The 21989-nt window shown below is 37.4% G+C and overlaps 2 protein-coding genes across 3 annotated transcripts in view; one reads left to right on the forward strand and one right to left on the reverse strand.

Annotated features, from left to right (window-relative positions):
* RFESD (Rieske Fe-S domain containing) overlaps positions 1 to 7608 on the forward strand; it is a 26870-nt gene extending 19262 nt beyond the window's left edge. For both annotated transcript variants that reach the window (XM_012477624.2, XM_064376162.1), the window contains one exon: positions 4722 to 7608. In XM_012477624.2, the coding sequence (XP_012333047.2) occupies positions 4722 to 4829 (108 nt within the window). In that variant the 3' untranslated portion in view covers positions 4830 to 7608. The remainder of the gene's footprint in view (positions 1 to 4721) is intronic.
* The window catches only part of SPATA9 (spermatogenesis associated 9), a 24247-nt gene extending 2537 nt beyond the window's left edge, over positions 1 to 21710 (reverse strand). The window contains 5 exon segments of the mRNA XM_021665397.2: positions 2304 to 2399; positions 14552 to 14601; positions 14604 to 14773; positions 21377 to 21470; positions 21650 to 21710. Coding sequence (XP_021521072.2) covers positions 2304 to 2399; positions 14552 to 14601; positions 14604 to 14773; positions 21377 to 21470; positions 21650 to 21710 — 471 coding nt within the window.
* Positions 21711 to 21989: the final 279 nt, after the last annotated feature.

Below are 21989 nucleotides of genomic sequence, written 5' to 3' on the forward strand. Positions count from 1 at the left end.
CATTTAAGATATTGAGCACTTCTTGAAAATTTAAAACAGTGGCAAAATATTTGATAAAATTAATTTTTAAAAACTGAAATAATACACTTAAAAGTAAGTTCTACCTTTTTACAAGGGTATTTGGTTATTCTTGACCCTGTACACTCCGCTATACATTTTAGAACTATCTAGTCAACCTACACACACACACACATACACACACCTGCTTGGCTCTTAATTGAGACTTCTTGTATGTTTTGATATGATATAAAAATATTAACAAAAATGTGTAAGAATGCTAACAAAAAAACCCATAAAAATAATTAAAAGAAATTAAAGAAGACCAAAATAAATAGAAGGATATATTATGTTCATGAACTGGAAAGAGTACTTATTCTCCCAGTTATTAAGATATATTATAAAGCTCCTGTAATTAATACAGTGCTGAATTGGTACAAGAATAGACAAATAGACCAACTGAATAGAACAGAGAATCCATAAACAGACCTACATATAAGGGACACTTGATTTATGACAAAAATAGTATTCTAGGACAATAGGAAAAAGGCTTTTTTAAAGAAAAAATAAATTGGATTGAATTAATTGAATACTCATGGGGAAAAATTTGAGTCTTACCTCACATTAGTTCAAGATGGATTACAAATCTAAAGGTGAAAGGTAAAATAATAAAGCTTCTAGAATGTAACAGAGGAGAATATTTTCATGACCTTAGGTGTAAGTCAAGATTCTTTTTGAAACAAAAATCACTTAACATAAAGGAAAAGATTAATAAATTGGATTACATTAAAATTATGATAAGCTTCTATTTATTTTAAGACTGGATATCACTATTATGCCCATGCTGGTCTCACTCCTGGACTCAAGGGATCCTCCTGCTTCAGCCTCCCCCATGAATCTCCTGAGTATCAGGGATTATAGGCACACACCAGCATGCCTGGCTAAGAATTTCTGCTTTAAAAGACATTGCTAAAAGAATGAAAAGGCAAGACACAGGATATGAGAAGAAATTTGTCCATATATAATTTTAAATAAAGTAAAAAAATCTTTTTTTAAAAAGACATCTCCAAATACAAAAACAAGAAGAGATTTTAACAGAAATTCACAAACAGAATATCCAAATGTCCAGTTAATGTATGCAAAGGTACTCAATCTCATTAATAATAAGGGAGATGTAAAGTAAAACCACAATGTGGTAATACTAGATACCCACAAAAATGGCTAAAATGGAAAAGATTGACAATACTAAGTGTTAGTAATGATGTAGAGCAACTGGGACTTTTATAAAATCTACTAATATTTGTGGTAATTGTTAAACCATTTTAGAAAACTCTTTGGCAATGTCTACTGGGTATCAGCACACGTATAACTTATGGTCTAGCAGTTCCATCAAAAAACATGTACAGGAATATTTATAGCAACCTTATTCATAGCAGCCAAAACGAAGTAATCCAAATGTCCATCAGCAGTAGAATGCATAAATAAATGTTGATACAGTCAATCAGTTGGATACTACACAGCAATTAAAATGAACAAACTACTGCGACAGGCAATGAATAATCTCACAACAGTGTCGGGCAAAAGACAAACACAAAAGAATACGTACTATCTGATTTCATTTATATGCAATTCAAGCAGTCAAACTATCAGTAGTATTACAAGTCAAAATAGTGATATCCTGTATAGGAAAGGGTAGTGATTGTGAGGGGCAAGAAAGAGGTTTCTGGAATAATGGTAATTTTTTTTTCTTCTGGACCTGGGTGGTATAGGGATTAATAGATTGTGATAATTCAGTAAGTTGTGCACTTTCATTTTGTATGTTATAGTTTTTTTAAAAAGTTAAGTGGCTACTAATAGAAAATAAAACCTTTACAATTTAAAAAATCCTTGATATTTTTGTCATGCACAGCACTTGTTATCCAAAATACACTAATACCTGTGTTCCCCAAAGTGAGAGATCCCAAATGATAGAATACTGAACTTCAGCCAACCATGGCACAATGGTGAAACAAAACAACTGTAACTAAATAAAAGTAAAACTAAAATTTCTTGATCAGAAATATTCAAGTGGTAACAAACTTTATAAAAATAAAATAAGTTTAGCTATTTAAGCAAACTGGTTTTTGGTGAATTGACCTGGCTCATCAGAAAAGGAAATTTTTAATATAAAATTGTTTTGTGTAACAAGAATGTTATAGTTTGTGAATGGTAACAGTAAATATTGTACAGTTTACTATTGCATAGTATTATCATTAACATTACATAAAATAAGTAGACTTATTTCTAGATTCTAATAATTTTCTTACCAAATAAATTAGTGCTGCATATGAAGCATGTATTTTGCTAGTTAAAGCCATCTTTGCTGGAAAGGAGATCATTTCAAACAAAGAACCCTTTCTGACCTGCAAAAACAGAAAAGATTTTCTATTAAACAAAAGTTTTCAATGTTTCAATGTCATATTGTACAATGTTACTGTAAAATGATAATTTATTTTTTTCTAAAGAAAGTCATCTACTTTCGAGCTACCTGCGCTTTTCACATTGTGAAAATTGTTTACTTTTCCTTTTTTAACAAGAAGACACTTTCTTGTGCTAATCAAAACCTGTGACAAATCTATAAAAACCTTGCATTTCTGCCATCTAAATGACTTTAACTTTTCACAATTACCAACTGTGCACACTAGGAGGTGCTGCTGTGCATATTAGAAAAACAGTCTTTCCTTTGTTCAAATTCATGTAATCATTCTTTACTAATTATTCACAACCTCAACTAAGTAAACAGCAATCAAAATAATAAGCTTTCCCTAGAGATTAATGATCAGCTTGGAAATGTTAATCATGAGACTGCTGAAGGCCAGGATTAACCTTAGATGATCATTAAGCTTCGGGAAATGTTCTCTGCACATATGCAACAAGCTCTCATGAAACACAGAACAGTTTGCACCAATAATGAAGTTGCTCTCCTGTGTTTCTAGTTTCTGGCAGTAGGTGTACCGGCCTCAAACAGATCAGGTTAACATATTCAGTTTATACTGTCTTATGGGCCACCTCTGTTGCCTTGAGCAGGCTATGAAATGAGGACGTTAGGAAAAACATTCCCTTTCCATTCAGCAGTGAAGTGGCAGTTAGCCAGGCTCCTCTGAAGTAAGAGCCAAGCAACTCAGTGGATTCAATGAACTTCCAAAAGGCACAGGCTGTAGCTAATAAAATCATATAAATGCATGGTAAAAACATGCACATAGTGTTCATTAGACAATGTTCATTAAAAAGTTATAACATTGAAAAAAACTGAAACAATGATTCCAGAATAGTTATGAAAATTCTCTTACATCCACTCAATGGTATATTATGCAACCTTTTATTTTTTAAAACCTTTTATTTATGTATTTTTAATTGACACATTGTAATGGTACATATTTAAGGAGTACTATTTGATGTTTCCATACAAATCTGTTACATGATGATCCAATCAGGGTAGTTAGCATCTGTATCACCTTGTGCATTTATCATTTCTTTGTGGTGAGAACATTCAAAAATCCTCTCTTCTAGCTATTTTGTAAGACACAATATTTTACGGTTAACCATAGTCACCCTACTGTGCAGTAGAACACCAGAATTTCTCCTTCCTTCCTATATAATTGTAATTTTTTACTCATTTAACAACCTCTCACCATCCTTCCCTTTTATTCTTTCCCTAACCAGTCTCTGGGAACCACTGTTCTCCTCTCTGCTTCTATGATAACAACTTTTTTTGTTGTTGTTGTTGAGATTTCATGTGTTGGTGAGATCATGTGTTGTTTGTCTTTCTGTGTCTGGCTTATTTCATTTAACATGATCTCCAGATTCATCCTTGCCATCACAAATGACAGAATTTTATTCTTTTTTATGGTTGAATAGTATTCAATTTTGTATATAAATCACATTTTCCTTATCCATTCACCTGTAGTTGGTCACGTAGGTTGATTCTATATCTTGGGTATTGTCAATAATATGCAGCCTTTTAAAAGGTACTTCTGAGCTGGGCGCAGTGGCTGACACCTGTAATCCAGCCCTTTGGAAGGCCAAGGTGGGTGGATCACCTGAAGTCAGGAGTTTGAGACCAGCCTGACCAACATGGTGAAACCCCGTCTCTACTAAAAATACAAAAATACAAAAATTAGCCAGGCATGGTGGTACATGCCTGTAATCCCAGCTACTTGGGAGGCTGAGGCAGTAGAATCGCTTGAACTTGGGAGGTAGAGGTTGTGAAGCTGGAGCAGCTGAGAGAAACAGACCTCTCGGACACCGAACTAGAAAGGAGGGGTTTTATTATTAAAAAACCTTGCATGGGAGCAAGGCTTTATGTTTTGTCCAAATGGCCAAGCTCCCCTAACAAAGAGAAGCTCTGCCTTCATATAGACTTACACTCTAGATATTACACGGGAAAGGATCTTAGGTTTACAGCCTTAGAAATTACAAGTGAAAAGGGTCTTGGGTCTGCAGCTTTAGAAATCACATATGAAAGGGTCTTGGGTTTACAGCTTTAGAAATCATATATGAAAGGGTGTTGGGTTTACAGTTTTAGGAATTACATGTGAAAGGGTCTTGGGTTTACAGCTTTAGAAATCACCTATGAAAGGGTTCTGGTCTCGCGGATGGAGGATTGAGGTGGGGGTGTGATCTTGTTTAAGTAAAAACAATGTCTTCCGGAGAGAATCCCCCATACCACGCTTGCTATTTTATAGGAACGTGATTCAAGAGGTGTCACCGCCTTTTCTTCTATTGAAATGCAGTGTGGAGATCAAGGGGGAGGTGATCCTAGACGCCTGGGTCTCCTTCCTCAGTTGCAGTGAGCTGAAATCATGCCATTGCACTCCAGCCTGGGCAACAAGAGCGAAACAACATCTCAAAATAAATATATAAAAGGTACTTCTGAAGAACATGTGATAAGCCTTTGTTGAACAAACACTTACATGGCACTGTCTACCAGGTCCTGTTCAATGTACTTTATAAATATTCATATTTAATTCTTAAACAATCCTATGAAGTTTATATTATTATTATCCTCATTCCACAACTGGAAAACAGAAAAAAGAAAAGTTGAAACTTGCCTATGGTAATATAGCTGGTAAGTAGCAAAATAAGATTTAAACTGGGAATCATACTACAGGGCCCAAGCAGTTACCCTAATCATTAAGTTACGCTGCTTATGAAGAATGGTAAAGGCATGCAGTACAGGGATGGACTCTGGAGTAAACAGATGTAGTTCATCTCTGGCTCCAGAGTTCTTGAGTAATGAAATCTTGGACAAATTAATTCTTCCCTCTAAGCTTTGGTTCCCTTATCTCCAAATTGAGAATAATAGCTAATGTTTATCTCGTAGATTCGCTGTGAAGATAAATAAGAAAATGTTCGTAAAGTTTTTAGCAGAATGTCTGTATATGGGTAGCATCAGGGGACATTAATAGTACCTCATGATTTGAGAAAGATCAAGGTTCAAAATAGTAAGCATAACAAGTATGATTGATTCCATTTAGATAACATACAAAAACAAGCCAAACTAATCTATGCTGCTGGAAGGAAAGGAAACAATTATCCTAGCAAGGGGGGGAATTAGTGACTATAAGGCAGCATGAGAAGATTTCTTGAGTGCTGCTTACCAAGATATGTTCAATTTATGAAAATTCATGGAGCTACACTCTTCTGTATACTTCAATTGAAAAGTTTAAAAATTCTATGTCCAATGTTTTTATGATTAAAAGTAACACAATTAACGTTGCATAGAAAAAGTTTGGACAGAAATTCACCCAAATTTTAATTGCTGTTATGATTTAGTAATGTGGCTTTGTATAGTTAACATTTGTAGAACACTCATTACATGCTAGATTCTATTCTAATGGCTTTCCTTCCATTGTCTCATTTTATCCTCTAAAAAACCTATGAAATAGGAACACAGGTTCAGAGAGATTCAATTCTTTCTTGTTTTCTGTATTTTCCATGTTAAGTTGAAAGCACATATGGTATTTTTGTAAATGAAATTATTAAAATATGTGTGCATCCTGTTCTAGTATGCTCAGTGTTTGCTTAGTGCTGCCACTACTGAATGCAGAACAAAATTGCCCACTGCAATTTCCTTCTTCCCTCTTAAGTGATTTACAGAACAAGGAAACCAAGAATAGGCTCTAGCTTAGTAGCTAAGAGTGGGGGATGGGAGTGCTGGGGGTTGGGGAAAGGCTGTTTTCTTTCTTCCTCCTTTCTCTTTGGGCCATACTAACTCCTAGATGTACGGATAGGTAGGGAAAGTTTCTCCCCACTCCCTACACAGGTCACCTGCAGCATTTCCCAGAATTCCTGGCTTCAAGAAAGAGTTTCCAGGATATGAAGCAGCTGCTACTTTTTCTCTCTTGCTAGAAGAAGCAAATTGATAGCATGCCTTTGAATCCCACTTTTAGGCTACATGGAGACAAACATACAAGTAGAGAGCAGGCTCTCTAGGAGGAAGAAAGGCAGATCTACCTCCTAGCAGACTGAAAATGTTCTTGAGTTTGTGAATATATGAATTCATAGTGGGAGGTCCACGTTCAATAACTGGTAGGCTATATACAATAGAAGTAAAAGTGGTGTTATATGAGTTGGATCTGTGTCCCTACCAAATCTCATGTTGAAATGTAATACCAAGTACTGGCGGTGGGGCCTGGTGGGAGGTGACTGGATCATGGGGGTGGTTTCTCATGGTTTAACACCATGCCCCCTTGGAGCTATCGTCATGATAGAGAGTTCTCCTGAGATCTGGTTGTATAAAAGTGTGTGGCTTCTCCCACCTCTCTTCCTCCTGTTCCAGCCATGTGAAGTGCTGATGTCCCCTTTGCCTTCTGCCATGATTGTAAGTTCCCTGAGGCCTCCCCAGGAGCTGATGCTGCTGTGCTTCCTGTACAGCCTGCAGAACCATAAGCCAGTTAAACCTCTTTTCTTTACAAATTACCCAGACTCAGGCATTTCTTTATAGAAGTGAAAGAATGGACTAATACGGGCGTCTACATGAGAAATTACTCTTTGTGTTTTATTACATCTTTCTCTCTCAGGTTTTGTCCTTCACCTAAAAGTAATTAAAGCTAATTAGTTTCAAAATAAATTATGTATTCAATACATGTTATGCTTCTGAATAGTTAATCTTTATATTGTTTAAGGGTCATTTTTATTATTTTAATGCTTTTAACAAATACTTTTTATTCCTATAACAAGTAATCCCTACAGAAAATATATTTGCTCCAAAATATATGTGGCTGCTGGCAAGTAGCCATTTTTCAACTTTATGACTCACTTATAAAACATGTTTTTCATATTATAAACCATGCTGTTTCATTTTTGTCTTGCTTTAAGCAGGAATAGTGTATGGTAAAAGCTAAGATAAAAAGCAGGAGAAATTTGGTAAGTGGCAATCTTTAGATGATCTTGGCCTATTTCAAAATTTTTGTCTCAACCTCGTTATATTAATTTTACTTTATTTGCATATTTGAGTTAAAAAATATCTTGGTATCAATGTTATGTTCATGTATTTCTTTGTAAATTTGGTCACGGAAAATATGTAAAATATATGGATATTTGAGCAGTAAAAACATTTTGAACCTTTAACTCAACATTTTCCACATAATTTTGACTGCCTTATCTCATCAAAGTATGTGTGTTCATCTTATTTTTACTATTAAGATAAACCACAAAAAAAAAGCCAACAGTGAGCAGTTTAGAAAATAAAGATTCACTTATACATGATCTGAAGGTTAGAGAATTACCAGGCCCCACGTAGTTTACATTGTCCAAGACCACCCTGATGAGAGTTACAAAGGGTGTCATAGGGGAAACTCTAACTCTCAGACAAATGTTGCAGGAAACGGTGACTTGCTTATAGAGATGTCCAGGAAAAAAAAATATTTCTCTAAGTTTGGAAGAGCTACACGACTGTGTTTTTGCTTACCAACTCACAACACCCTTGAATACAGGAAAGACTCCTGACTTTAAAGAGAGCTACCTGGACTTTATTAACCCCAGTGTTCACGTTCTGTAGAACATTGTTGTTAAACAAGCTTTTAATCCAGTGGTCCTGTAAAGGCTCAAATGTCCTAATCCCTTTGCCAATTTGGAGGAGTCTTTAAGAGCCCAGGAGTTCTCCTATCTAGAAAATATCCTCTTTCCCCAGGTCTAGATTATACCAGCCAAGTTAGCCTCATGGCAGGCCCATGTAGGAACTACAGAACTTCCTGATATTTATGAGGTCATAGTTTAAACCTCAACTTGGAGTCTAACTTAGAGGGTGGGCTGAGGAAGAAGCTTTAAGTAGATAAGCTTCTGATCCTTATCCTGAAAAGAACGCAAGTTCACTGGGATCCACCCACAGCCCAGGCATTGTAGAGGCTGAGGATTTTCTTCACTTTTGTCCCTATCTTATCCTATACCATGTGACAGTGCTTATACAAAGTAGAAACAGTCAACTCTAATGCCATTATAGGGATGAGTCTATCACAGGAAGAACTCCTTGACCTGTGGCCCTGCATTGGCCTGCCAGAATCAACAACAATGTCTGGGAGCTGACGTGGCTTGGCTGCAGTCAGCATTCAAGGCGATTATCTAGGTCACTGCAGCCTAGAGCAGCTGTGGGCTCCACTCAGGCAGGCAGCTCACAAGGCTAACCAGATGCACCATTCTGTAAGTACTGGCACTGGAGATGGTGAAACCTACCAGGAAATTCTCTAAGAGTTTTCCACTCCCAAGGCTTTTTATAGAACTAGCCACAGTTCTATCACTGCAGTCTCAGTCCTGCAGAACCTGGAGGGGTTTGCGGAATAATTTTACTCAGGATCCATAGAGCCAGGTGCAAAGGAAGCCTTTTCTAACAAGGTGGCCAGCTGGAAAGGCTTAACCCCAACTGTCTGTGCCGTCACAGGCCATTAGAATCACTTTAGGCCCCTCTTTTTGGTTAGATTTTTGGGAGGCTTCTATTTGGCACAACATTTTAATATGCTATGACATATTAAGCATGCTCTAGAGAGCTGAACATCCAATCAGAAAGGCCCTGGTGGATGGTAGAGGGAGCTCCTAAGCCAGTGTCCATTCTCTGATTACCCTGAGGAAACCATTACTATATGCTGCATCTCAGAACTCCCCATGTCAAAGGGCTAAAACACTATTCTAGTTATTGTTTGTGTCCTAATGAAAATGTTCCTCTATTTCTGTGTTTCCAAAGGAAGTCACCTGCCTCACTGGTATTCTAAGCCATATAATAGAGAGATTTGGTAGCGCTACTTACTCCAGCTACAAATGCATTTTTTCATCATTTGTCATCCACAAATCAGTGACCAGACAGAGCACATCCAGATCTTTGAAACATACCTTCAGATAAGTTAACCAGGCCACTTACCTTCTTACAGCTAAGTTTACTAAGGTGATACCTTTCATGCATTCACAAAGCATATCCCCTTCCATAGTCCTTCCAGCTTTCACCCATTTAACTTCCCCACACAAAGCTTCATCTGAGACAGGCAGTTTGACAATTCTTAAGGGAATTCATGCTGGAATCCACTCTGGGTAAGCTGAACTCTGTCTGATGTGGCTTCTCCATACTACGGAACTTTCCTCTCAGCACACTCTGGTACCATGGACACACTCCATTTACAGACCAATCCGTTGACCTCTGCCACATCTCATACATTCCTGTAGTACCTTTGACTCTCCAGGCCCTTGTCCTCATAGGCAGTTCTATTTCTGTCCTCACTGAGCCTTGGAGATTTGAGACACATTGTTTACTACAACTTAGTTTTCCCTCACTGGCAATTCTGATTCTCAACTCTAGCTACTGTATATTACCCATGTAAAGCTTCTTCCCAACCCACAGCCCTCAAGGACCCTGGAACCTCTGACCTGGGACTGTTCTCACTTGTCTCACTCCAGCCATATGGAACAACTTATGTTCTCTGAATAAGTCACGTTCTCTCTTACCTCAGTATCTTCATATACACTGTTCTTTTCTTGGAATGATTCTCTTACTTCTCATCTGGCTAATTCTTACTCCTTCAAGACTCAGATACAGTATCCTATCTCTAGACTGTCCACATGGACCACTCTTTGGAATGATAGGCCCCTTGTTGAGGCTTCCATAGTGCACTTTACATACTTTGATCATGCACTTGCTACATCCTACTGACGTCATTTGCTTATTTATCTGTGAGCCCCACAGACCACAGAGCAAGGGTGAAACATCTCTGAGTCCCTGGTACCTAAACTAGTGATTTTGCATATCAGGTTTTCAATAAATTTTTTTTTTGGAGATGGAGTTTTGCTCTCATTGCCCAGGCTGGAGTGCAGTGGTACAATCTTGGCTCACTGCAACCTCTGCCTCCTGGGTTCAAGAGATTCTCCTGCTTCAGCTCCTGAGTAGCTGCAATTACAGGCACCTGCCACCATGCCCAACTAATGTTTGTATTTTTAGTAGAGATTAGGTTTCACCATATTGGCCAGGCTGGTCTCGAACTCCTGACCTCAGGTGATCCACTGCCTCAAGCTCCCAAAGTGTTGGGATTACAGGCATGAGCCACTGCACTCGGCCACTATTTGTTGCATAAATAAAAAAGTAGAACTATACTTCACTTCCAACAAATTTAATCATCTTAAAACTTGTAAAGGAAGATATTAAGAAGTAAAGCTGAAGGACATCTGGTTCCACAAACATGGCAGACTGAGCTAATGTGGATCATCTCACACAAAAACACCTAGAAATGCTATAAAAATGAAACTCAAAAGAGAATACAAGACTGAGTTTCCAAAAATAAAGGGACCTTTCCTCCCACCCCCAGTGCCAGGAACAAAGAGGGAACTAAAAGCCAGAGCAGCAAGTGTGTGAGCTTATATTCCAGGAACTCTGGAGATGGTGCTGGACCCTAAAATAATGGTTGGGTGCTTGAGTATTAATACAGAGACTGGATATGAGACTTGGTTAGATGTGAGGTGGGGATCAAGCCTTTGCAGAGCTGCAATTTCAGTGAAATTGGGACTCAAGTAATTGCATCCACCAGTACAGGAAGAAAGTAAGGAAGCTGGTCTCTATGTGGCTCCCATGAGAGATTAAAATTCCAAGCTTGTCCCTTATAAGGGATCTGAATTTACCTTATCAGTGTGATGCAGGGAATCCTAAGCTGAAAACAACATAAAGATTGGTCTCAGGTTGCTGGTACTCCTGGAGTAACAAGCACAATTTCTCTAGAGGGACAGTTTCACCACCAAGGCCAAAAGGGATTTAAAACAAAAACAAAAACAAAAAACTCTGAAGTTTTCTTTTTTCTTTTCAAGTTTCAGTTAAAATAAAATTATAAGAAAATTATAAGTGAGAAGCAATATAGATCACAACAGTCAGAAAAATTAGCACTTCCAAATACATCAAGGACAATCATTAAAAAGACCATACATACATATGTTTAAATAATTAAAGAAAGCAAGAAATTGGGGGAAAAAAACATTAATATATGCATACAAATGTAGAGAAAATATAAAAGTATGCATGTAAATGTTCACATCAACTTCAAAAAAGTGATTACCTCTGGTAAAGAAAGGAGAAGAAATTGGGGCATGGTTCATTGTTTCGTTTTACAATGGAGAGATCTGAAGGCAATATAGCAAAATATTACTACTAGTTTAAATTCAAGTGAGACTTCTAATCAATTAACTTCTATACATTTTGAATATTTCTTTGATAAGAATTTGTAAAATTAAAGCTAAAACATAAGACAATTAGAATAAGGGCAAAGAAGAAGAGATTTCATAGTCATGGATTTTAAATAATTTCAGGAAAGAGAGTCACAGTTAACACACGGACCTTGCGCACGTCACTTAGTTCCTAAACCTGTTTATCTTAGGTTTCTGGAATAAGTTATCACATTTGATCTCTAAATATACCTCAGAAACTCATTATCAGTCAAAGTAAAAAGGCAAACATACTGTGTCTTTTAGATCTCATTACTGGATAAAAACACACAAATTCATCTGGAAAGATAGAGTTTTTTTCTTGCCACTGAATTTTCATGAGTATTGGGAGATATGTCTACATGGATTTCTCTCATTCCTGTGCAGATTGGCCCTTCTGAGCAAAGGACATGTTTGAATAGCAAACAGCCTTGCAAAGTAGAAAAAATATATCCCTCTAGAGAGATCTAGAGAATTACCTCCCCAAACATGTCACAGGGCACTAAAGATAAAACCCTCTCCTTTTTCCCTGAAACATGTACTTATATTCCAGGGTAATGAATAATTAATCTTAATCTCATTCTCTCACTCTCTGTCTCTCTATCTGTATAACTTTTTGGAGAGGAGACTAGGGAGATGTGCCAGTGTCCTATAAAGAGCTCAGAGTCTCCTGATTTCAAGGTTCCTGTCTCCTGTGATGCAACATACTGTGTGCACAGGTAACATTTGGCCTGCATCACACTGCGCTAAGGAATGTTAGCATAGGGAACCAACACAAGATACTGCTCTGGCTGATGCTTTTGCTGTGAATAATAAACCATGCATTCGTGACCCAAGGCTCAAGTGTGTGTGTGTGCGTACATACGCATATGTGTATGTACAACTGTGGCAGGCTAATTTGTTAGCTTGCAGGTAGTGTAAGAGCTCAGATCCTTCACAGTTCTGACTTAGCAGAGAAACAAAAAGGAAGAATCTAAATAGAATAATGACCAGTGTTTTAAAACATGATTTCATATTAAATACAGAAATATTCTTCAAAAGACATTTCTTCTCCAACCCTCATAAAAACTATAGGTTTGACAATGCAAGGAAAGAAACATCAAAATATTAGGTTTAGAAAGATATTTCAGTGGGGATTTAAGATAATATAGTTCATCTTTTTTTTTTTGAGATAGAGTCTTGCTCTGTTGCCCAAACTAGAGTGCAGTGGTGCAATCTTGACTCACTGCAACCTCTGCCTCCTAGGTTCAAGTGATTCTCCTGTCTCAGCCTCCTGAGTAGCTGAGACTACAGGTGCACCACCATGCTGGCTAATTTTGTATTTTTAGTAGAGATGGGTTTTTGCCATGCTGGCCAGGCTAGTCTGAAACTCCTGACCTCAAATGATCCACCCACCTCGGCCTCCCAAAGAGCTGGAATTACAGACATGAGCCACAGCTGTGTTTCTTTTTAATGATCTAAAGATACAGGAATAAGGCTTGTAGTTCATAAAGAATCCATGGTTAGCAAACACAAACCATTTTTTACTTTCTCAGACATCAGATATTATAAAAGAGCCTTTTATAAATGCTGCTTTCAGGCAATTTGTAGCTGAAATATATGATGCTTTCTAGAAATGGCAAAATCTTTGATTAAAGAGAGACTCCTACATGAAGGGTACTTGTTGATTTTAGCCGACCAGCATCCATTTTCTCACCATCTTAAAGCAACCCAGATTTTTGTTTGCGGATTCCCCCGTTCCACACCACTCTCAGTTCATGTGATCTGGATGGGGCTGCAACCCCAGCTCTAGGGATAAGCAAGTAATCAAATTCCAGGCCAATCAGTGCATCTGGTGTCCTTGGTTTAGAGGTAAGGACTGAGAACATAAGCTGTACTCTTGGAGTGAACCTGGAGACTTTGCCAGGGGTGAGGGGTCAGAGGTTTTCCCTCTCTCTTTTTTTTTCTGCTGGAATTGAACCTGGAAGAACATAGCCAAGGAACAGCTGCAAATTATATTGCAACTTCGAGGGGAAAGCCAGCCTAATAATGGCGTCAAGAGAGAAAGCAGAACCAAGAACAGGAGCAAAAGCGAGAAAGGATCCGGGTCTCCTTTGAATACCAGCATCCAGCTATGTCGGGAATCTTAACAGCTCTGGATTGTTTACCAGAGCTCAGTCATCTTCTTTTTTGGTTTAATTCAATTTGAGCCTCATTTTCTTCTCCTTCAACAAAGAGTTCAAATTAATTCATCCTGGAGTTTACATGCCAGACTTGCAAAATTCTGAATCTTTTGTAGTGAAATTTAGGATGCTTTGTATAATGCTCATATTGAAAAACTCAAAGTTTAGAAAACAAAAAATTGGCTCCAAAAAAGTTTTTTAAGAGTTGTTATCCTCAACAAAATATAACAGAGCCTCAATAAGACAATGTAGAAAATATAACTTGAATTTATAGGTAAATATCCTCAATATATTATGGCAAACAAAAGTTATCTTGGAAACATAACAAAGTTATGAGGAAAAAAATAAAATACAATTCTTAAGGCTAGTTGTAGGATTTCTGTTAGATTTAACATAAATGGTAATTTGCATGCATATATTTAAGTTGCACCATTTGAAATGGACAGTTTCATACAGTTCAATTAAACAGTAAGGTAGAAGAAAATCCACATTGCTTTTCCTTTCAAACTTATTTAAACCAAAGATTATACTATATTTTAAAAAGACCCAACCATTCATTTCTCTTATCCGAGTATATTTGTTTTACACATAGAAAATCAAGTTCACTACATTTTACTTTTCAAATTTTGCAAATTCAAAACAGTTTCTTTAAAAGGGGTCCTTGTGCATATGCAGTATTCCCTTACCTGCATGTTACAAAGGGGTTGCCGAGGGGCATTAACTTCCCTCAGCAGACAGCAGATATGTGCCTTAGCTCTAAAAGTCTGCATGCAAGCCAAGGATGCAGAAGTTTGGCCACTGATTTGGAGGATCTGGATATGCTGTTTAATCCTCGAATTAATGTTTCTCGATTAATCTTGGCTAAAGCAATAGCCATCCTGATTTTGGATGTTTTCTGCACAGGTTCTCTTTTCTGAAAAATAGGCCTTTGAAAATAAACTGATGTGTAATTCTCCAATGCATTATTAAAGCTACTTCTGGTAGAGACTGACTACTGCATAACTACATTGTGCCTGGTGTCCTGCGTATATTCAATGTCCAATAATTCTGTCCCCCCACGAAACCCCTTGAATTCCCTGCCATGTACTTAAATCTTTTTTGTTTGTTTGTTTGTTTTTTGGTAATGGAATTTCATTCTTGTGGCCCAAGTTGGAGTGTAATGGCACAATCTCAGCTCACTGCAACCTCTGCCTCCCAGGTTCAAGCTATTCTTCTGCCTCAGCCTCCTGAGTAACTGGGATTACAAGCGAGCACCACCACGCCTGGCTAATTTTGTATTTTTAGTAGAGATGGGGTTTCACCATGCTGACCAGGCTGATCTCGAACTCCTGACCTCAGCCTCCCAAAGTGCTGGGATTACAGGTGTGAGCCACCGTGCCCAGCCCTTAAATCTTTATATATATATCTTTTCCTTTGGGATAAATATCAAGAATTGAAGTAACCAGCCAAAAGATACAAATGTTTCATTTTCCTCCTGGATTTATATATTTTGTGCACTGAATTTTTACTTGTTTTAATTTTTTTTTTTAATTTCAATAGGTTTTTGGGAACAGGTGGTGTTTGGCTACATGAATACATTCTTTTGTGGTAATTTCTTAGATTTTGCTGCACGCATCACCGGAGCAGTGTACACTGCACCCAATGTGCACTGAATTTTTAAAGAGCTCTTCCAAAAGTAAACAAGAATTCTTCTTAACTGGTTTCTCCATTTGAGCTCTACTCTTTAAATACGTACCTTCTTTTTCTTTTTTTATTTTCTTTTTGCTACACCATGCCCATTTCTTTGTCAATGACAATTATAATGCTGAACTTTAATATTCTGTATCTATTAAACTAGCTTGTCAGAAATCTTACTAAATTCTTTCTCTACCTTGTCCCAGAGTTTGACCGCTTCTCATCACCCCCAGTACAGACCCAGTCTATTATGTTTGAATTCTACCATCATCTCTTTTCCAGATCAGTGAGTTCGCCTCCTAAGTGGTTTCTCTGCTGCCACCCTTGCCTATTGCCATTCTGTTTATCAGTACACCAGCCAGAGACACCTAATTAAAACTTGTGTCAGATCATATTTTCCTTCTACTCAGCTGTTTCAGTGGCTTCTAGTTGCTCTCAGTGTAAAAGCCCAAGGCCCTACAAAGGTAAAGAAAAGACCTCAGTCTTTTCCTCACCTGTTCAGCCTCATCTTTTTCTCTTCCCTTCCCTTCCCATTACTTGTTGAACTTTTCAGGTGTCTGGGATTTTGCACTAGCTCAGCCATTTGATTCCTCAAGCATCCCAAGGTTCACTTCCTCACTTCCTTCACATCTGCATTCAAGAATCGCTTCCTCACTAAGACTTTTTTTGATTACTCTACCCAAAGCGTCAGTTGTGCTCCTTATCCCTGCACCTCTATTTTGCATCCCTTCTCTGCTATATTTTTTCTTCTCTGTAACACTTAGCACTAATATACTATATTGTTTATTTTCCTTGTTCATTGTTTTTTACTTGACTGGGATATAATTTGTATGACAGCAGTGTTTTAAATCCATTTAGCTCCCTTCTTTTTCCCCAGCGCCTAAGCAGTGTCTAGCATGTAATAGGCAGTCTATCTTTGTCAGAATGAATGAATGAAGAGCATCAGAAAATACAACAAATTAATCTTGAGAAACATCAAAGAAATATTCCAAATATGACATTAGAAACCACCCAGAAAGTTTTCAGTACACAACTCTATAACTTTCACAATAATGATAATGCTCCACAAGGAAAAACTCACCAAAGACAAAAATATAATTGAATTAGCATTCTAGTGACAGTCCTAGTCTCATTATGTTCAGAAACCTCAATGCCTTTACAGGTAAATTCCAAACATTAATGGTGCCTTCTTAGCAGTTTTTGTCACACGTTAACAATAACCAACAACACAACAAAAGCATAGAGAATTCAGAAAAGTACATCTAAGTACGTAAAACTCCAAAATTTTTGGCATGGATTCTAATATGTCCTGTCTACAACCTCCTATTTTGTAGTATGTGGTTAAGTTCAAAATAACAGAAAAAAGATATAATCATCTTTCATATTTAAAAATTCATAAAAATTGGCCCTATTTATTATAAAATACTTTTATCTTATTCCAAGAAAGAGCATCTGAATGAAAAATTTTTAGAAACCCAATTGTAGTACAGATTTCTTTGTTAAATATAAAGGTTTACAATTTTAAATTCATCATATGGAAATCTTTTGAAATTTGCAAGTGTAAACCTTTAAAAATTACTCTTTACTAAGGAAGTAGATACTAAGGCTACTGGAATCTGGTCTGAAGGGATGGATAGAACTGGACCTCAGAAGCTATCATCTCAAGACAAGATTCTAAAATTAACTTTCTGGCCAGGGACCATGGCTCACATCTGTAATCCCAGCACTTTGGGAGGCCAAGGTGAGTAGATCACTTGAGGTCAGGAGTTTGAGACCAGACTGGCCAACATGGTGAAACTCTGTCTCTACTAAAAATACAAAAATTAGCCGGGCATGGTGGCAGGTACCTGTAGTCCCAGCTACTTGGGAGGCTGAGGCAGGAGAATCGCTTGAACCCGGGAGGCAGAGGTTGCAGTGAGCAGAGATTGTGCCATTGCACTTCAGCCTCTGTGACAGAGTGAGACTCCTTCTCAAAATACATTAATTAATTAAATGAAATAAAATTAACTTTCCCAGCCTTAAAAAGAAACTTTCCTTCAAAATTTTTATCCAGAAAGAACAATTTAGTAATCATTATTCTTATTGTATTCTACGTATATTCCTCTACAAAAATTCCATCATCACTCCCATCAAATCTTTTTTTGTTCTAGGCCAGCAAAATGGCCTTTTCCTAAATAAATACATGCCTGGGGAGGAAAAGATTTAAATACTAATCACAAAATTTAGAGATTTAAGATACAACCCAATTAATAAAGCCATCTAAGAATTTTTAAAACCATTCCTTCCACTGTGTTTTTGAGAAGTATGGATTATCCTGGAAATTAAAAAATTTGCAGCACTTACAATCTAACCTTTTAAAAATAATCTGGCTAACAATTGAGTATAAGTAATGTTTTCCACATAATTTGTATTTGAAGAGCAAATAACTTCAAATACATGAAAATATCCCCTAACTACTCAAGTTTCTTGCCAATCTCAGTAACACATTCTTCAAAGGAAATGGTGGGAAAAGAGCAATGTCAAGTGTTTTGAAAATGAGAAATAAAGTAACTAATTAACTTTATGTTCCTCTCTGAGTTGGGCAAAGGTCTATAAGTAAATGACTTCAATTAGTTGGAAATAGGAACTCAGAGCTTTATCTTTTGGGATCACAATATCAATTGATGTCATCATAAACCATGCTTACAGTTCTAGTGATAATGAAGCTATTCAGAAAATAGAAATGAATGAATGAAGTTACCATTTATTTGATTAATTAAAACCCCAGTTTCTCTGATTTCAGCAGTGGTGGGAGGATCAAAACCTGAAAAACATAATGAGATTTTCCACGCCTGTCTCCGGCTTCCTAGGATTCACCCTGAGGCTTTCTCAATAATTTCTGCTGTGATGGCCTGAGCTATTTGACATCTCTTTCCTTCCTACTCCAGAGCATAGCCAAAAATTGCCTCCAATGTTTCAAAAAACTTTATACCAAGGCTAGGGGAATGCAAAGAGGGGGAGCAACTGGATGCCAAGTCTAAGATACAGTATTAGAAAACCCAGTTTGCTCTCAGAAACTCTAAGCCTTATCTCTCCTGCTTAGCTGATCTGACCAGCATCAGCCTGCCATCTTACCACTGTGCCTGCAGACTCCTACACTTCAGTGTCACCCCTCCTCAAACACTAGACCCAAGAGAGGGCCAGCCAAAGGCAGAAAGCAAAGTTGCTTCCCCTGACAGCCAAAGGCCAACCTTCTGCATTCTGGTGTCCTGTATCTAATATGCCCGCCTCTTCCTGTGATGACTGACACTGGGAATGTCCACTTCCCCCAGGGCTATTGTCTTATAGGCTAAATCAGTATTGTCTTCTATTGTACCATCTGGTGTCCATTCCACAAGTCTCAGAACTCTACTCTAGCTAAGGGAGTTCAGCAGGTCCTGAGAGTTAAAACTCATCTGATTAAATGGTAAACAAGAATGCCTATTGGTTAATTTTAGAAATGTATGAGCTCAGTGATTTGAATCATCTGTGTGTATTAACAATTACCTCCTATTCAGATCAAAGAACAGAAAATTATTTTTGCTAAACAAGAGTTTAAATACACAGCAAGCATTATTGGTGAATGAGGGGTTCCACATAAGTAAATTTTCTAGGGAACTAAAATTTTACCCACTTAGTGTTGGCTAAATTTTTACTGACATGAAAAATAACTTTCAAAAACGTACCTCGTACCTGACATCTTTGAGGATTCTGACTGCTGCCAATTCCTCTCTCCTTTTTCTCTCCACTTCTGTGGCTTTCATAGAATTTCATTCTCTTCATTCAGCTCTTTCCTGATTCTCTGTTAACCCCTTTAAACAATGGCATTGTTGGGGGCTCTATCCTATGCCCTCATGTTACTACACAATCTTCTTGAGCAGTGATGATTGTCATTTAGGTTTAAATGTGCACTACAGTTAGTTAAACACATGGTTTAACTATACACTATAACAACATACTATACACTGATGACTCCCAAATATACATCCTCAGCCTGGGCTTCCTTTGCGCTTCCAACCTACATATGCAATTTATAACTCAACTCCAAGGCTTGGACAGGATGTAGCATGACCTCTTAAACTGCAATCCAATCCAACTCATTATCTCCAAAGCTGCTCTTCCTCATCTTATCTTGGGTCCTAGTGATCCTATTAACTAGCCACCCATGAAATCCAGAATCTTCTAGCCACCCATGAAATCCAAAATCTTCCTCAGCCTCTACATATTTTTCATCCCACACTGTCAGTTTCAAAATACGCTTAATATCTCTTGTGTTCAACTCATTCTTTCTATTCCCAGTGTTAATGTCCTTGTTCTTAGCTGTCATTTGCAACAAAATATTCCTAGAAGCTCTGCCTCCATTCAGACTTCATTACCACTAAAGAAGTATTTTCAATGTGCAAACTGAATGTTATTTCCAAGACCAAACCCTTTCTGTGACTGATATCTGTGTTACATATACAGGAAAGTCCAGTCTGTTCCACATGGCATACAAAGACCTCCACATCGTAACTCCTGGTTACATTTCCTATTTTCTACTATTTCCTGCCTCAACCCCTCTATCCTACATGCCTTTAATTTACATTTATTTGACATTTTGGAAACATACTATGCTGTTTCCTACTTTTGGGCCTAACCCACACTGCCAATGGAATATGCTTCCGGCCCCTACCCACTGTTCCCACCCTTTTCTTTACCTTGAACACTAGTATTCATCCTTTGGAACCCAACTTAAAAGCATCCTTCCTCCATGAAGCCTTCTCTGACATTCCTTAGTAGAGTCAATGACTCCTCAAAATTAGATATAGAGGTATAACAGTTACCTTATTCTAATGCAATTACTCGTTTACAACTCTTACCTCCATTTGATTAAGCTCATTGGCAGAATGGATCGCATCTTATTTATGTCTGTATTTCTTCTCTCCAGTCCCAAGCAATAGTGAGATGTCTAGTAAATGTCTAATGGCGGGTTGTCTGCATGCATGGTTAAAGGTAGCTCTGTCACCTCTCCTTTGGGATGAAATGTGTATACTTTGTGATTACTGTGTTACTCAGAGTGCTTTTTGTTAACTTCCAGGTTTTGGCTATGTACCTCATGTTTGACATTGCCCAGAGTCTGACTTCTGGATAAGAGGATTGTCCCTGTACCATGTACCCTCACAGAATATTTATTCCAACTGTGATCAAAATAACCGAACCACATTTTTCCATTAAGGGCTGTGAACCTTTGAGTAAATTAGGTTACATGTGTTCCCTAAACAGATATTACTTTTTCCTGACTTTATGTCTCTTCAAAATATATACCTCACTCCTGCTTCACTCCCAATATTTTATCTGTTTCAAATCCTTTTTGGAACAGAAGTTTACAATATATACATGTATACTTTGTTTAAATTGATACTACTGTTTTCTTTCAGTATTAAAACACACATCCATCTTGTATTTATCATTCCATTGTTACAATTTATCTCAAGTTTTTGCACTGATTTAATTGACATAGATTTTTGCTGAAGAATATCTTAGGTATTTTTCTGATTTTACATTGCAATTGTAGCTATGAGAGATTGCCAGGTTTTTAACCTAATGACATAGTGATTGTCTTTAAACTTAATTCTTGATTTACCTCACTTCTTGGTCCACAATCTCTCTGCTTCCCATAGACCCCTCCTAATAAGTAATATTTGAAATTTGTTTTTCCGAGGCAAAATTAATATTTTCTTAAGTTTGAGCACTGATCTCAAAATCAAGTATTAAATAATTGGTACAATACTAAAAATAGAATATAATTTTTGTATTCTTTTTGAAGGTTATAAAATCACCTTATCTGATTAGACTGTGATAATCTTAGGATGGTGGGAAATTCATCTTTAAACTCATCTACAAGGTCCATGATTACTTTCTGGATCCCCTCGACTAAGACAAAAAAAGTTTAGAAAAAAAAAAAAACCTTTGAAAACATCACCTAAACGACTCAAAAGAACACGAAACACTGAATCAAATTCCTAGATGACTGGGAAAGTAAAGAAACTCTAGGGGATCTTATTCCCAGTTGTTCCCACACCCATACCCTCTTTACAAAAGATTGTGTGTACTTCTTCCAGAAAAATTCTTCAACACCTGCCCACATATCCACCCAACAGGTTTGATGGACATGGTGAGTTCTTGCTTGGGTTCCTAGTGCTTAACAAGCTTGCAGGCCTGGAAAATGCTTGTCCTAGTCTGCCATTAGTGAAGGATGAGTGTAGCCTTCCACTTGGGAAAGCCAGCAAAGACAGAACTCACAGCTCACTGCTGGAATTCTTTGTTACTGCACAATAGACTTCTGAGAACTTACTACAGAATCTTCTGAAACCACTCTGGCAGTGAGAGGAGGAAGAATGTGCTTGGAGCCATAAGGGAAGGAGTGAGGGGACTGAACAATAAAGTACACTG

Source organism: Aotus nancymaae, unplaced genomic scaffold (assembly GCF_030222135.1).
Source record: "Aotus nancymaae isolate 86718 unplaced genomic scaffold, 86718_ANA_hifiasm-v0.15.2.pri h1tg000014l, whole genome shotgun sequence".
NCBI classification, from domain to species: Eukaryota; Metazoa; Chordata; class Mammalia; order Primates; family Aotidae; genus Aotus; species Aotus nancymaae.